Raw genomic sequence first — 14,856 nt, forward strand, 5'->3', positions numbered from 1 at the left:
TCACCAGAGGCGCTATGTGGTGGGGAAACTGAGCATTGGTATGTCATGTGAGGAGCAGAGGGGGAACGCTCCCTTTCTCTGCTGTTAACTTGCCTAGAAATGGCTGCGTTGCCTCAGGAGGCTGTTTTTGAAGGGCTGATTACGTGTGTGTGGCTCTTGTTAGACTGGGAAAGCCTCAGTGGCTTGGGTTCCTCTCTGTGAAACTCGACCACAGCCTTAATTTCTTGATTCAGTGCCTTTTTTTTGTTTTGTTTTGTTTTTGTTTTTGTTTTTTAAATGTAGCATCGTGTGCTGGGTGCTTCTGTGTGCTTGGAGCTGGCGTATCACTGATTTGATTTTTTTTTTTTTTTTTTTTTTTTTTTTTTTTTGGGCAGGTGAGGTTTTGCAGCCTGTAGTGTGCAGGAGGTCAGACTAGATGATCATGATGGTCCCTTCTGGCTTTAAAGTCTATGAGTCTATTTCCTTGGTTCTGAATACCTGAGTCTGACCGCTTAAGTCATGTAGGTATTTGTAACATGCTCATCACAGGTACCTGAACACCTTGCAAAACTGCACGAATGCAGAACGAGCGGTTGAGGGGTAGATTTGTATTCTCTCTTCTACCTGTCCCAGGAAAGGGGGAGACCCCTGCTTAGACATTGTGCCATCTTGGAAGAAGCAAGCATGAACGTAGAGAGCATGCGTGGATTGCTTCTTACTGATCCTCATAAGGGACAGGTGGCTGTTGAATTTTTATCTTGGAGGTGATCGGGCTAGTTGGTTGTCAACCTCAGTAATGAAAGCAATCCCACTAAGGCCTGCTCATGCAAAGGCTGAGAACTGCTAGCAGACTGCTATACATAGCTAAAGAAGGAGCACCTTATCCTTCTGTAGCCAGAAAACAAGCTGATTGGGTTTAGTCTTGGAGGACTAATGTTTTGCATTTGATAACTGTTCAGAAACTGCTACAGTGCACCGCAGGAACTCCTCCTCCAATTAAACTGTAACTAGAGGGAAGCAAAGCATGAGTATGCTTTGGAGAGGCAGGAAGTTAGAACTTCTTTAAATTCTTATTGGCTGGCTTCTTTGTCTTTAGATAATTTTGGTGTCCACTGAGAGAATGGAGGATACTGCACATGCACTGCATAACAACAGTTTTGCTGTTGGAATCTTAACGTTGACGCTTCCCGACTTCCTCTTAAACCCTAAGAATGACACTTCATTCTGAAGCGTCTGCTAGTCTTACAGTAGGCTTATCCGTAAATCCACTGGGAGGGCGAAAAGCACTTTGTGTTTGAGCAGTGGTTTGTTTTGAAAATTTTAATACTATTACAAAAGCGTCTCTCTTTCTTACACTAGGCACCTTGACACAAGTTAGTGTCACTTTATTCCTGTGCAGTCAGTTAACTTTCCTGGCTTATGTAGGCTTTTTCCTCTCTTGCGGCAACGCAGTAGGGGACAAATTTCTCAGCAGAGACTGTTTCCCCAAGGGGGGCTAACAGGCTAACCCCACAGAAGCCTTCGTTTCTAATGGCTACATCTGTGCCTTGTGCAAATGGAACCACCGAAGCACTCTCTTTAAATGGAAGCCCGGGATATTGCAGATGGCGGCGGTGACCGCAAGGTTTGTGATTCTTAGTGTCCATGTTGTTTTCCTACCCCAACAAAGTAGCAGCGTGTCGGGTGCTTAAATCTCCTGCATATAAACTACTTGGACGTCTGCGGCTGGGAGGGGCAACCTCGCTGGGCAGAAAGTACGCACCAGTGACACAGATGTTGTCACTCAACTATAGCTCAAAACCTTGGCAGATGTCAAATGTGACCTTCGCCTCCTACCTCCAGTACTCGAATTCATCTCCTTCCTGGTCCACTGGACTGTCTTGTCAAGCATAATTTTCTTCAGCTAGCTTTTGCTGTAACCCTATTATGTACAGATGTGGTAAGGCTAGACTACTTGAAAAACATCTTTCCATTCTCCTCCTCTTCCACTCCCCCAAAATCTTCCTGTGAAATGGATTTTGCCCAAAGCATATTTCCACCCCAGAATGCCAGGTACAGCTGAGGCATGGAGCCGTTCATCTCCAAAGACCAATGCTCCTGAAAGCTGGTTCCATGTGAGAAGTGTGTGGTTACTGCCAAGCCGGTGCCTGCTAAGAGGTCCCATTTTTGGAGAACAGAATGTAGCTTGTCTGACCCACAATAAATATGGGACCTGATCCAAAGTCCACTGACGTCGAGGGGGAAGACTCCCACTGACTTGCAAAACTGCCTCCTAAACCTAGCAGCCCTGCAGTTGGTGAGCCATATAGTGACATCTCGGTATAGAAGGAGCAGCCGTTTCACGACCTCGCCTCAAAGCTGAGAATGATGCTCTGGCTACTGTTAGCAGTTGGGTGTTTTTCCTTGGCGTAAGTACCTGCACTGAGCTGCCTATATCTGGACTAAGAGGCACTGAGTAACCTTCAAGGTGTATGTTGTGGATCTACCTCCTTTAGGGAAGAGATAGCAAAACTGTCACGTGACGGATCAGGACCTCGGTGTTCGGAAGCAGGAAGTGCACTAGCTTTTGTAGTACTACTATCCCTTTGAGCTCTTTAACTGTGGACAAAGACCCAGTGAATTGCTGTCTCCGTTAACTCAATGGGAGTCTTGCCATTGACTTGAACTAGGGCCATGTTTTCACCCCTTGTGTGTAGTGCATTTCTGCCCCCCTCTTCCTTACCCACGAGTTCCAACAGAACCTGAGCATGTTACCATGCATCTAGATCCTTTATCATTGGAACAGTGAGACAACGGAAGGTGCAACGTGCCTCTGCACCTGCAAACGTCAGACGCAGGGGGTAGGCCTAAAGCTAGCCCTGTCATCCTGGAGGATCCGCAAACTCCCAAGTTTCAAACCCGGATTAGCGTTACTGTGTGGTAGTGCCGCTGAATGCCCACCTGGGTTTGAAAAGTTCTTGGCTTCTTAACGTTAAGTATTTAATGCCTAAACAAAAACGCAGTTCATCTGGTATTAAGCTTTTAGTCATTTTTTGGAGGGCTGTAACGTTTCCCTAACTCTGGCAGAGGAATGTCTGGCTATTTTGAAACCTCTCCACAGCTCTCCATAATGTCAGGGCCCCTACCTAAAAACAAACAGCTAGAATCCATTTCTTTGGGTGGGGGGACTACCAGTGACTGTCCATCCTCGTTCTCCCCATGCCCCAAGAAAATGCAGATTTTGGAGTGTGCTTGTCCCCTGCCTTAAAACTGAAAATGGAACAAAACCACTATTTTAAGCTCCGGGTGCTTGCTAGAAGTAGTAGCAGCTAGTAAGCGGATCCACACCGAGAGGAGATGGACACCTTTCTTCCCCATGCCTTGTTGAAGAAGAATTCTGCCCGGTGCCAACTAGACGTGACACAGCGAAAGAATTGGAAGTGGCCAGAGGTTCACTGACTGCTGCCTCGTTGGCTGTGAAGCAAAGTAGGGAGGATCAAGAACTGTCACTTCTCTCGGTGCAATGGGAAGACCAGGTCTTACAGGCTTTGGATGGCTATTCTTTTTACTATATGGAGATATACCTATCTCATAGAACTGGAAGGGACCCTTGAGTCCAGCCCCCTGCCTTCACTAGCAGGACCAAGTACTGATTTTTTGCTCCAGATCCCTAAATGGCCCCCTCAAGGATTGAACTCACAACCCTGAGTTTAGCAGGCCAATGCTCAAACCACTGAGCTATCCCTCCCCCCATCTGCATCTAGCCCCCCCCAGTCCGAGCCAGACAAATTTTTGATTATTTTTAGTTAAACTCAAAGCTGAGAGGGGGAAATGGAAGGAGGATGGCCCAGTGGTAGTGCACTAGCCTAAGTTTTAAGACTTGGGTTCAAATCCCTGCTCTGCCACAGAGTTCTTGTGTAACCTTGGGCAAATCACTTAAGCCTGGTCTCGCTGTGGCTCTCCTAAGGTGGGTGGCCTGCTTATTTCTCTGCTCCTGGTGGGGCTGGGTTCTCCTGAGCGCTGCTCTCTGCCCCGAGGGGTGATCTCTGAAGCAGCCCTGCTTCTTGCCAGCACGGCCCTCTTGCCCCAGCTGCACTGAACTCCGACGGGAGGGCTCACGGGGAAAGAGCATGGCCAGGATGGAGAAGATCCGCTCCTGCCAGTGCCTGGGCAGCTCACGCTTCAGGAGCAAGAGGAGAGGAGCACAGGGAATGGCTGGGCCAGGCTGGCCTGGGTATTGCCCGTTCTCTGGCTGCTTCCCATCCTCTCTCCCCACCATTGTCAACACTTGTCCCCTCCGGCTCAAATTCTCCCCCCATTGACTGATCTCTTCCCCCCCCCCCCCACATCCCGATCTGTTTAACCCTGCCCCTGTGGTGGGTTGCCACCTCTGAAGTACAAAACCAAGGGCATGATCCCGAGCCCCTATAGTGAGGCAGCTGGTAGAATGTACTGAGCACCAGGCAGATCTGAGGGTGTGAGGCCTTTGAGGTGCAGGAGGTCAGATCATGATGGTCCCTTCTGGCCTTTAAAGTCTGAGTCTGAGATTTCCCAGGACAGTGGCTTCAGAAAAGGGACGAGTCCAGTGGCAGTCCTACCCTGCAAGCAGCTCTGTGGCCTGCTTTGCCCTCCCCCACCCCCCCATTACCCATCTGGGCCCAACACCACTTTTTCATGGGGGGTGGGGGAAGAAAGCTCCTCCCCCATACACTGATCTGGGCTGGGACTCCCTGGGGCAGGGGGTCTCCTGGACTGGCTGGGGCTGATTTGGGGGTCTTGGTGGGTTGTAGAGCCTGCTCCCAGACCAACAATAGCTTTCTTGTTCCTCCCTCTCCCACCCTCGCTGCTGGGCAGAGGGGGGAGGGCGGGCTCCCTGCTTTCTGCTCCCCCATCTTCTCCTCCCCCTCCCCCGCCAGGAGAAACGGTGTCCCCCGAGGCGAACTTGTCCTCAGGCTTAAAGCACCAAGAAAGGCAGGGAAGGTAGTAAAGTTTGGAGCCTCTTGTGTCTAGGCTGCCACTGGGGATCTGTGCCTGGTGTCTAAGTGACCTCAGTGAAATGGGTAGTTGGCCTCGTCCCATGAACACGTGTCCCTGTCGTACCAACTAGCGTTCCTACTGGCCTGCTCACAGAAATCCTGTTGCCCTCACAACTGCTTACCTCTCAGCCCCAGAGCATTGTAACTGCATGTGCTTTATTCAGGCCTCGCAAATGTGGCTGAAGCGAACTTGAGCCTTTTGTGTCAGGTGCCCGGTTGACTTAGATGACGAGACACTGTGTTTGCATGACTTCAAACACCCGCTGTTCACCTTCTCTGTAGGCTTGAGATGAGATTGTGCCTGGCATGAGGCTCGCCCTTTGGCTAGTGCTCTCCAGAATTTCTTTTTAAAAAAAACCCCCGAAGCTATTGGCATGCAGTTACTGTAGTTCTGCAGTCCCTCCCTTATAAAAGGCTTCTGGGCTGTGACATAATTTTGCTGCTATTTAACACTTCGATCCCAAGCTTGTTTGCTGCCATGCTCCTGTATAAAGAAACAGTCTCAAATCCTTTTGCAGCAAGGCTAGTGGTGTTATTCTAATGCTTAGAGAAAGCACTTAGTTTGATAAAACTGCATAAACAAAATATCAAGCCAAAAACTCTTTGGTCTGTCTGCTAAAGCTTAAGGTCAGACTCGGCTTTGCTTGCCAGATGTGTTCGATGCTTGCGCTTGCGGAATGAAGTGAGTGCAGACAAAGTTCAACAAGTCAACTGTTTATCTGGGTGTGTGTTTGGTGGGGGTGCAGTATTGTACCAGCAAATTGAAGCAATAAACAGGGCCTCATGTAGTCCATGGTGCTTCTTGTGGCACTAACCCTGCTTGAGTCAGCAGTGTGACTTGAACCCAGGAACTAAAACTGAAGGACCAATGCAGTTAATTGGAAGCAGTCTGAGACACCACCATTTTAATGGGGAACAGCCGCTGTGTGGATGAACTGCAGCCATATTTCCCCTGGTGGCCGTGACATGCACTCCAGAATCTAGTCCTGGTTGTATTGACCTTGGGAAATGTGAATGGAGTCTAAACCTGTGCGGTGATGCAAGATATGAACTGTCCCATCTTAATGGTTCTGAAACATAAAGCGACAGGCTGACGTTCATTCGCATGGGGGAGCTGAGTGGAACAGCTATTCCAGAATAAGAATGTCTATTCCGGAATAGCTATGGTGCTTTACATTTACACCCTACCTTATTCTCGAATAACTTCCCATGTATAGACAAAATCTGTGAGGTACACACTGGAACTATGGGGGCAACATAAAATATGAGCTCTAACAGTGTGGATCCAACGCTGACTGTATTATTCATTATCCTAGTTAATCCACTGAAAACCTCCATTCCTAAAATTTGTATGAAATTGCTGCAGGACTTTAGATCTAGATTTCTGCAGAATACAAGAGGCCCTGGCAATAACTGGTTATCTTAATTTGTCTAGAGTCCAAATCTATAAACTACGATTTCCTCCACCCCCTGAACTACGATTTCCTCCACCCCCTGAACCAGTAGTTCTCAACCTTTCCAGACTTCTGTACTCCTTTCAGGAAGCTGATTTGTCTTGCGTACCCTACGTTTCACCTAATTTAAAAACTACTTGCTTACAAAATCAGACCTAAAAATACAGAAGTGTCACAGCACACTATTACTGAAAAAGTGCTGACTTTCTCATTTTTACCATATAATTATATAAAAAAATGGATTGGAATATAAATATTGTACTTACATTTCAGTGTATAGTATATAGAGCAGTATGAACAAGTCATTGACTGTATGAAATTTTAGTTTGTCTAGTGCTTTTTCTGTAGCCTGTTGTAAAACTAGGCAAATCTCTAGATGAGTTGATGTACCCCCCGGGAAGACCTCTGCGTACCCCCAGGGCTACACGTACCCCTGGTTGAGAACCACTGCTAAACTAACCATAGATCTGTCACAACAGTATTATGCAACTTGTTGCAGTACTACAGAAACTGCTGGCTCTGGAGGTGATGCCACTCCAGAAGATGAATCTTGAGAACTGGCATTTTTTCACAATTATGTAGTTCTCCTCCATCTATGCTATGTCTGAAGAATCTTGCACCAGTAATTACTGGAGACAATCGCATTTTTGTGAACTTCCAGCGCTCTGGAAAATCAGACTATATCTGCAAACGGCCCACGCGCTGTGGCCTCACCACTCACTATGTGCGGACTAGCTGAAGATGCTGATTTCCTGAAGGTTTCTAAATGATTAGGCTGTATTAGAATCCCAGAGCTGGAGTATGGAACTAAAACTAACCTAGATTGGGTGTGTCCGAAATTCATTCCACTCTAGTCTATTAAAGGTCACTTTATAAAGTTGTGGTCTGTGACGTTTTAACTAGGTCAGCGGTTCTCAAACTCCATTGCCCTTCTGACAACAAAAATTACTACATGACCCCAGGAGGGGGACCGAAGCCTGAGCCCACCCGAGCCCCGCCACTCCGGGAGGTGGAGGGGGGACAAAAGCCGAAGCCCAAAGGCATCAGCCTTAGGAAGGGGGCCTTTAACCTGAGCCCCGCCACCCAGGGCTGAAGCCCTCGGACTTCAGCTTTGGCCCCGGGCCCCAGCAAGTCTAACACCAGCCCTGGCGACCCCATTAAAACAGGGTTACAACCCACTTTGGGGTCCCGACCCACAGTTTGAGAACCCCGGAACTAAGGAAATGTGTTAGTAAGAAAGAAGACAATACACCAAAGATGACTTTATTACTCTTGGTGCTATAAGATAACATATGTGGTGTATGAATAGTCTCATGAACCAGTTTAGCTGTATGTTGAGAACTGCATGTGCTGTCAAAGTCTTCCTTGTTCCTAATTTTGCACTACAACCTCAAGTGATTTTTTTTTTAATTAAAAATTAATTTTTTTAATTAAAAAAAATCTTTTAGTTAAACCCATGCAAAAGGCTGCTGCGTGGATACTGATTGAATTTAAGACGGACTTATTTTGGTTTAGCTTAAGTCAGTTTAGGAACAGTTTCAGCTAGTGAAATAAGAGGCTCTTAAACCAAAACAAGTGTGTCTGCACAGGGACTTGCACCAGTTCAACTAAATCAGTACAAATATGCATGTGAGAACCCCCTAGTGTCCGGCCGTGGATAATTCAATGATTTATGTGAATCTCTTACTTTTCCCTGTCTAGTTCCTACCGATGCTGATGGCCCCCTCTACCTCCCATACAAGACCCTGGTTTCCACCGTTAGCAGCATGGTTTTCAGCGAGGGAGAGGCTCAGCAGCTCATCGAGATCCTGACCGATAAAGCAGGCGTTCAGGACACCTGGCATACGGTACTGTAACTCTAGTTACAAAAAGCTGATTTCCGAAAAATGAAGGGAGAACCAACAGTAACGGCATGGTGTCGTTCGGCTCTACCTTAATTGTTTGTACATGTTAAATTCAGATGCATTGTAGAATGCCACCAGAAGATGGCGGGCGCCACATCCGCTCCTGGTGTAAGGAATGGAGCTGTGGTGACTTACACCCATTGAGGATCTGGCCCCTGCTCTTCAGATATAACGTACTTGCCTTGCATGAGTGTAAATCAGTTTTGCAGAACTCTCCCTTTCTGTAACGTCCTTAAAGTCAGAAGAGAGCGTTTCTCAGCAGTGGCTATCGTTGGCTGCTCAAAGCACCCATCCGTTCCATAAAGGTAATTAGGGAAGCTCTAAATTCCAGGGTTATATAGTGCCACGGCCTGCTTGTTATGCCTCGGGCATCAGAAGCCTTGTGAGGACTCCTGCATTGGCACATATACCTCACGGGACTGAGAGGACAAGATTTTGTTCCTTGGCACACTGTGGCACTGAACTGTCCTCGTAGGTAGAACTACTAACCTCTCCAGACCCTGCCACTGCACTGAGAGCGAATCCCAGCATTGCATGTAGCGATTAAAGGAAAACTCCATCGGTTCGAGGTCAGCTGGGGGGAGAATGCTGAGCGAGGGGAGGCAGTGCAGCTTAGTGGACAGACACTGGACTGGGATTCAGGAGTCCTGGACACTCTCTTCCCAGCTCTACAACTGCTTTGCTGGGTGATGCTGGGCAAGTCACTTCCCCTATCTGTGTCCCCATCTGCAAAATGGGGATAATGCTCTTGACCTCCTTTGTAAAGTGCCTTGAGATCTACTGGTGAAAAGTGCTACATCAGCGCTAGGTTTTATTAACGCTTGCCTTGCAGTGTCTTGGTGCCAGCAATTCTAAAGTCCTTCCGTGGTGCATCCCCTTAAAATACAGTGCGTGTGGAGGGCTGTCTAGATCTCTTATCCGCTGGTGACGTCAGCGGAGTTCTGCGAGCCGAGGATCTGGCTGTGTAGTTTTGTTGTTGCTTGACTCTTCGGTGTGGCTGTCCAAATGACTATCCTTCTGGAAGGTGGGGACATGCTGTGTTGGCAGACTAGCTTTCAATCCCATGCCAGGCACTCAATTTGTTGCCCTTTGCAGTGGGAAACGCCCTTCCCCCGCGTGACGAGATTAAGCGAGGGTTGGCTAGAAACCACCTTCTGCATGCTCTGTCCACCCAAGTGTTTGCATTCTTACGGAGTCTGCTTCCCCTCTGTTGCACTTGGCAGTTTAGGCACAAATTCCTGCTAATCTTTCAGATTGCACCAATAACATGTGGTCTCTGCTTCGCAGGCGACTCAGAAAGGGGACCCGGTTACTACTCTGAAACGTCAGTTGGAAGAGAAAGAAAAGCAACTTGCTACTGAACAAGAGGATGCATCTGCTGCCAAAAACAAACTGAGGGAGCTCACTAAGGTGAGGCCAGCGTGGTCTCCTCCATTCCCTGTAGCCTGGACGGCTCACGTTGGCTTTAGCCTGCATGATGGAGGAAGATGGAGAAAGTGTCTATCTGACATGCTCCCCTGCTGCCAGTGTTTCTCAGTGGGCTCTCAAATCTAGCTGTCTGGCATGTGAAATTCTTCAGAGAGCTCATTTCTGGTGTGACGCTGATTCTATACCAGGCACGTTTACGATCTGAACTGTGGTAGCACCTAGGGATCTCATTGTACTAGGTGTTGTACAAACAGAGAAGAAAAAGACAGTCCCTGTCCAAAAGAGCTCCCCCACGGAAGTCTGTGTCACACGCTCACAGGGCTGTGGCTATCCAGAAAAACGCCTTCTGCAAAATTCCAACAAACGGTTTGCTTTCTTTGTTTGGGGGAGAATTCTGCACAGTTCAGTGGATCCGAGGCAGCTTCATGCATGTTCACGTCCTTGCTTTCCTTCACTGGAAGGAGGATGCTTTTTAAATCCAAATGAGTTGTACAGTGTAACCACACAAATTCTGTTTCTGAGCTGGTATGGAAGCCTCCCTCCAGAATCCAGCCGAGATCTAAAATCCTAGTGTTGACTTTTAATGCAAATATTTTCTGAGGCTGTGCAGTCAATGGGGGCCAGAACGGGTCAAAACTAGTCACCTCTCCTAGGCTCCCAGAATCGCTATGCAATAGTAAGGTGGGTTATTGGCCGTAAGGGGGAGAAGGGTGGAAAGAACCAAACTCGTCTAGATCCACCCTAATCATAGAGCTTCTTCTCCTCTCCTTGCAAATAGTGAACGTGAAAATTTCAGTGTAGTGTCTTCATTAGAGCCAGGGATGGGTATCCCTCTGACGACACGCTAGGCTCTCTACCTCCTTGCACTCTGGAACCAAACTTCAACTCCTGCTCTAATTAAAGCTGAAAGCCAATAAGGAAGCCCTTACACCCTCTGTTCAGGCCAAGCCATGATCTGGACCTGATTTAATAAGTGGTGTGTGTGAGACTCTGGAAATTAGCCACCCATCCTGCAAATATTCTCTAATCTCGTCCTAGCTGGTGTCACAAATCTGCTTGTGACCCGTGCGAGTCAATGGAGCAGAATAGTGCAATGGGACCGCGAAACAACTAAAGAACAGTGGTGCCGCCTTCTGGTGTGGCTTTCCCGCTTGGACACGTGTGTGTAATAGAAAGGTTATTGATCTGGTGACACTCTAGGATGTCTTACTCCTCTCCCTTAGCTGACCTCATGTTGAACTGTAGCGGCTACAGCACTCAAAACAGCATTCAGCAACAAACATAAGGTTTTGTTGGAGTTGAATAATTCAGATCAACGGTGCTGGCTAATGCTGTGTTAGCATGGAATTGGATGGGTGTCCTCTGGCTATAAAATTGCTGAACGCTTAAATGTTTTAGATTGTGAGGTGTCTCTTTTTTTAAAGAAAAGTTGCTGAGAATTAAAAGCATCTCCTCTCCTTGAAGGAGCTTGCAGCTGAGAAGGCCAAGACCATCACTGTTGAAACCAAGTTGAAAGAGCAGCTGTTGGCACGTGAACAAGAGATTACCGCCGTGCAAGCTCGCATGCAGGCTAGTTACCAGGATCATGTGAACGAAACCCAGCAGTTGCAAGGAAAGGTAGGAGACGCATTTATGCTTAAAAACACAGACTCCTACTAGACTTAATCTGCGCTCTGGGAGCAGACATTGGTTTGCAGGGCTTAGTTTCCTTGGAGATGTAAGGTAAACTGCATTCAAAACCCCAAAGGGACCCCCAACTCCACCCGCTTTGGCATGGCTGAAGCTGTGACCACTGGCTTTAACATCTGAGTACTTCCCACAGCTGTACTTATAAGGAAATACCACTGGAGTTCCCTCTTGGAGTTTAGGATTAACGGATCTTAAGGCCGGAATGGACCAAAGTAACTTTATAAACACTTCTGAAGCTGGAGAAAGTGGCATTCCATTTCCCCTCCCCTCCCCCTCCAAAAATACCTTTCCAAACTTACTTACTTGGGGTAGGGTTAGGGGAGGAGGAGAGGTGAAAGGATCTCACAGGAACTGCCTAAGATTTAGATCTTGTCACAGAATTTCCCCCTACTCAGTGGCTTCTGGGTGTGGGGAGGAATGTCCTCCCCCTTTCTCACATGCTTTATTTTGGGCTCTGCATTTGGTTATAACCAATATGGTAAAAGATGTAATAAAAAGGGAGGACTCTTTAAGAGGGCAAGGGGGTTGGGGGCGGAGGGGCACGTCTGTAGAAAGCCAGGCTTTTGCTACAGTGTACAAGTAGGGAGAGGGGGGAAATCAGGGTTTCTGTGGGTGACTTTAAATAAAGGAAAATTGTTGCTGTAGTCTTGGGCCCAGCGCGCCATGGGAGGCATCCCCGCGTACTGACGTCCTTGCTCTTCCAGATTCGGACTCTTCAAGAACAGCTTGAGAACGGCCCCAGCACGCAGCTAGCTCGCTTGCAGCAGGAGAACTCGATCCTGCGGGATGCTCTGAACCAAGCCACGAGCCAGACGGAGAGCAAGTAAGAAAATGTGTTTTGGTGAATACACAGACGTGAGCCGCAGACATGGGTCGTGTAGGGTAGCTTTACTACACTGTCTTCCTCCCTTCCAAAAGTCCAACCTGCCAACCACCACAGGGCACATCCAGTGCCCATGAAAGTAAGGCACGCTCCAAGCTTCCCCGTCTCTCTGCTGGTTGCAAGATTTCTGTTGAATCATTTGTCTTTTGAAATCAGTTTTTTTGTTTTTTGGATGACTCAGTTTTCTTGAGAAATGTCTGCGTTGTCTGCAGAAAACGTGGTGGGGTTTTTTTTTTGGGGGGGGGACGCTTGGGGAGTGTTAAGTCAATGTTTTCAGCTGGAAAAGCACATGGTCACTGTGGTGCTTCATGGGAGTTTTAGTTCAGGTGCCCCTATTCATGCACTGCCTTCCCTTGATAGGAAGTGAAATTGACACCACAGGCAATGTAGTCTGTGGAGCATGGCCAATAGAGGACAATGTGAGCATGAGGTACCCAAACTACAACTCCCAGGAGGCACCAGGGCAGGTTTTTTTTATAAATTAAACCCCTTCAGTCTTCTGTGGGTGGGAACTTATTTTCCACCCAGCATTATTACCAATGTATTGCCAAATGCTTGCCTTCCCACACCCCATCCATCTAGGTCTGGAGCAGACTGCTAATTCACACTGAATTATGGAGCAGTTAAATTGTGATGTAAATGATAGAACTCCTTTGCCTGACCTAACCAGGGCTTGAATTGAGCCCAACTCCATAACACTCGGCACTCAAATATCATTTTCTGAAGTAAAATTCAGTTTAGCTGCCATCTGTGAAGACTAACAGACTCCTGGCTCATGCATTGTGATGGGCCTCTTCGTGTTTGAGGGGTTCAGAATATTTGGTGATTGAACTTGGATCATTTTTCTAGCTTTATAGTTTCATAGAGTTCAAGTCCAGAAGGGACCACTAGATTGGCAAACCATAGGTGTCTTGTTTAGTGCAGGTAAATTATACTGTTCAGTTTCACTCTTTGCTCTTCAGTGTCTGTCTAACCTAGATCTAAACTACCCTAGTTAATTATCCACCCTGATTTAAAATAACATTGCATACGCGATTGATGGAAAATCTTGTACGTCCTAATTGGATTTAAAAAAACTCCAATTTTTTTTGGCTGTAGAATAAGAGAAAAGGAAGAGTAACAATAGAGAAACAAGAACTAGCCAGTGCATATTAAACAAATCTCTTTAAAATAAGAGATCATTGACGATTTAGTTTTTATATAAAAGCTTTAAAGTAATTGTTGACTCAACTCCAAGTGCTTAGAGAACTTCCTTTTTATGTCCGGAAGCATAAATCCTCAGATTTTTACATCCTAAGAATGAAACTCCATCTTTTGAAAAGGTGATTTAACTTCATTGTGACTTTTCTTGCTAAAGAGGTTCTCTCCCATATAGGAAATTACACATTTGGGGAAGCAGGAAAATGACCCGTCTCTAAATATTTGCATCTTAAGTAATGCAGTAAAAATAGGTTTCCAGTGTACAAGGGCACTGGAACAATTTGTATAGTGGGGGTGCCGAGAGCCAAACCCTGTCTAGAATGGAAACCACTTCAAGCCAGGGGGTGCGGCAGCACCCCTCCTTCCAGCACCTATGCAAGTGTAGGATTGAGGCTGATGAGATAGCTGCAGTCCCACTGAGCTGGAATAGTATGAGTCTATACAGAAATGTAACTGGTCTGTCTGTCCAGGCAAAATGCGGAACTAGCCAAGCTGCGGCAAGAGTGCAGTAAACTAATGAAAGAGCTGTCTGAAAAATCGGAGACGCTTCATCAGGAGGAGCAACAGAAAAAGAACTTGGAGATAAAGGCTGCTGCATATGAAAAGCAAATCAACCAGCTCCAGGTCAGCACGGTGCCAACAAACCACTGTTTTGTTTTTCTGCTAGTCATGTGGCTTTCTTCTCTGAAGTATCTACCTTTATTGTAGTTGCTGCTTACACAGAGGAAGGATGGTCTTGTGGTTAGGTATCGGACTGGGACGCTGGAGATCTGGCTGTTTGGTTGAGCAAGTCATGTAAAGCTCGGTGCCTCAGTTTCCCCTCTGTAAAATGGGGATAAAACGTAGGCGAATGATGGCGTCTGTTTCGAACCAAAGCTGTTTCTTGCTGTCTGTGCAGCATGCGGCACAACAGGGTCCTAATTAAGTTGTGGAGCAATGGTGCTATTCCAGTTAGAGCTGGGGGAGAGTTTATGAATGAAATGTCTTTCTGTCAAAATACTGATTAGCCAAAATGGAAGCTTTGCGGGAAAGGGTGTTGGGCTCGATGAATTTTTTCCACTGAGGTGGGGGGGGCGGGAAAGAGACAGTCCAAACGTTGTTCCATTTCCACCTTTTAGAAATGAAATATTTCTGGTTCAAAACAGCGGGTTTGAAATGTTACGCTAATTGGTTTAAAAAAGAAAAAATTGGCCAAAAGCAAAACAAAAATACTTCTATGAAATGATGATTCTGGATTTTCAGCTCATGAAAATTGATAACTTTTTTTTTTTTTTTTTTTTTTTTTTTTTTTTTTTTTTTTTTTT

The 14,856-nt window shown here is 46.7% G+C and overlaps 1 protein-coding gene across 2 annotated transcripts in view; it reads left to right on the plus strand.

Annotated features, from left to right (window-relative positions):
- Positions 1–14,856, plus strand: part of RRBP1 (ribosome binding protein 1) — a 58,435-nt gene that overhangs the window by 18,072 nt on the left and 25,507 nt on the right. For both annotated transcript variants that reach the window (XM_026653239.2, XM_026653238.2), the window contains exons 3-7: positions 8,150–8,295; positions 9,640–9,762; positions 11,245–11,397; positions 12,174–12,292; positions 14,023–14,176. In XM_026653239.2, the coding sequence (XP_026509024.1) occupies positions 8,150–8,295; positions 9,640–9,762; positions 11,245–11,397; positions 12,174–12,292; positions 14,023–14,176 (695 nt within the window). The remainder of the gene's footprint in view (positions 1–8,149; positions 8,296–9,639; positions 9,763–11,244; positions 11,398–12,173; positions 12,293–14,022; positions 14,177–14,856) is intronic.

Source organism: Terrapene carolina, unplaced genomic scaffold (assembly GCF_002925995.2).
Source record: "Terrapene carolina triunguis isolate 2854851 unplaced genomic scaffold, T_m_triunguis-2.0 Scaffold132, whole genome shotgun sequence".
Lineage (NCBI taxonomy): Eukaryota > Metazoa > Chordata > Testudines > Emydidae > Terrapene > Terrapene triunguis.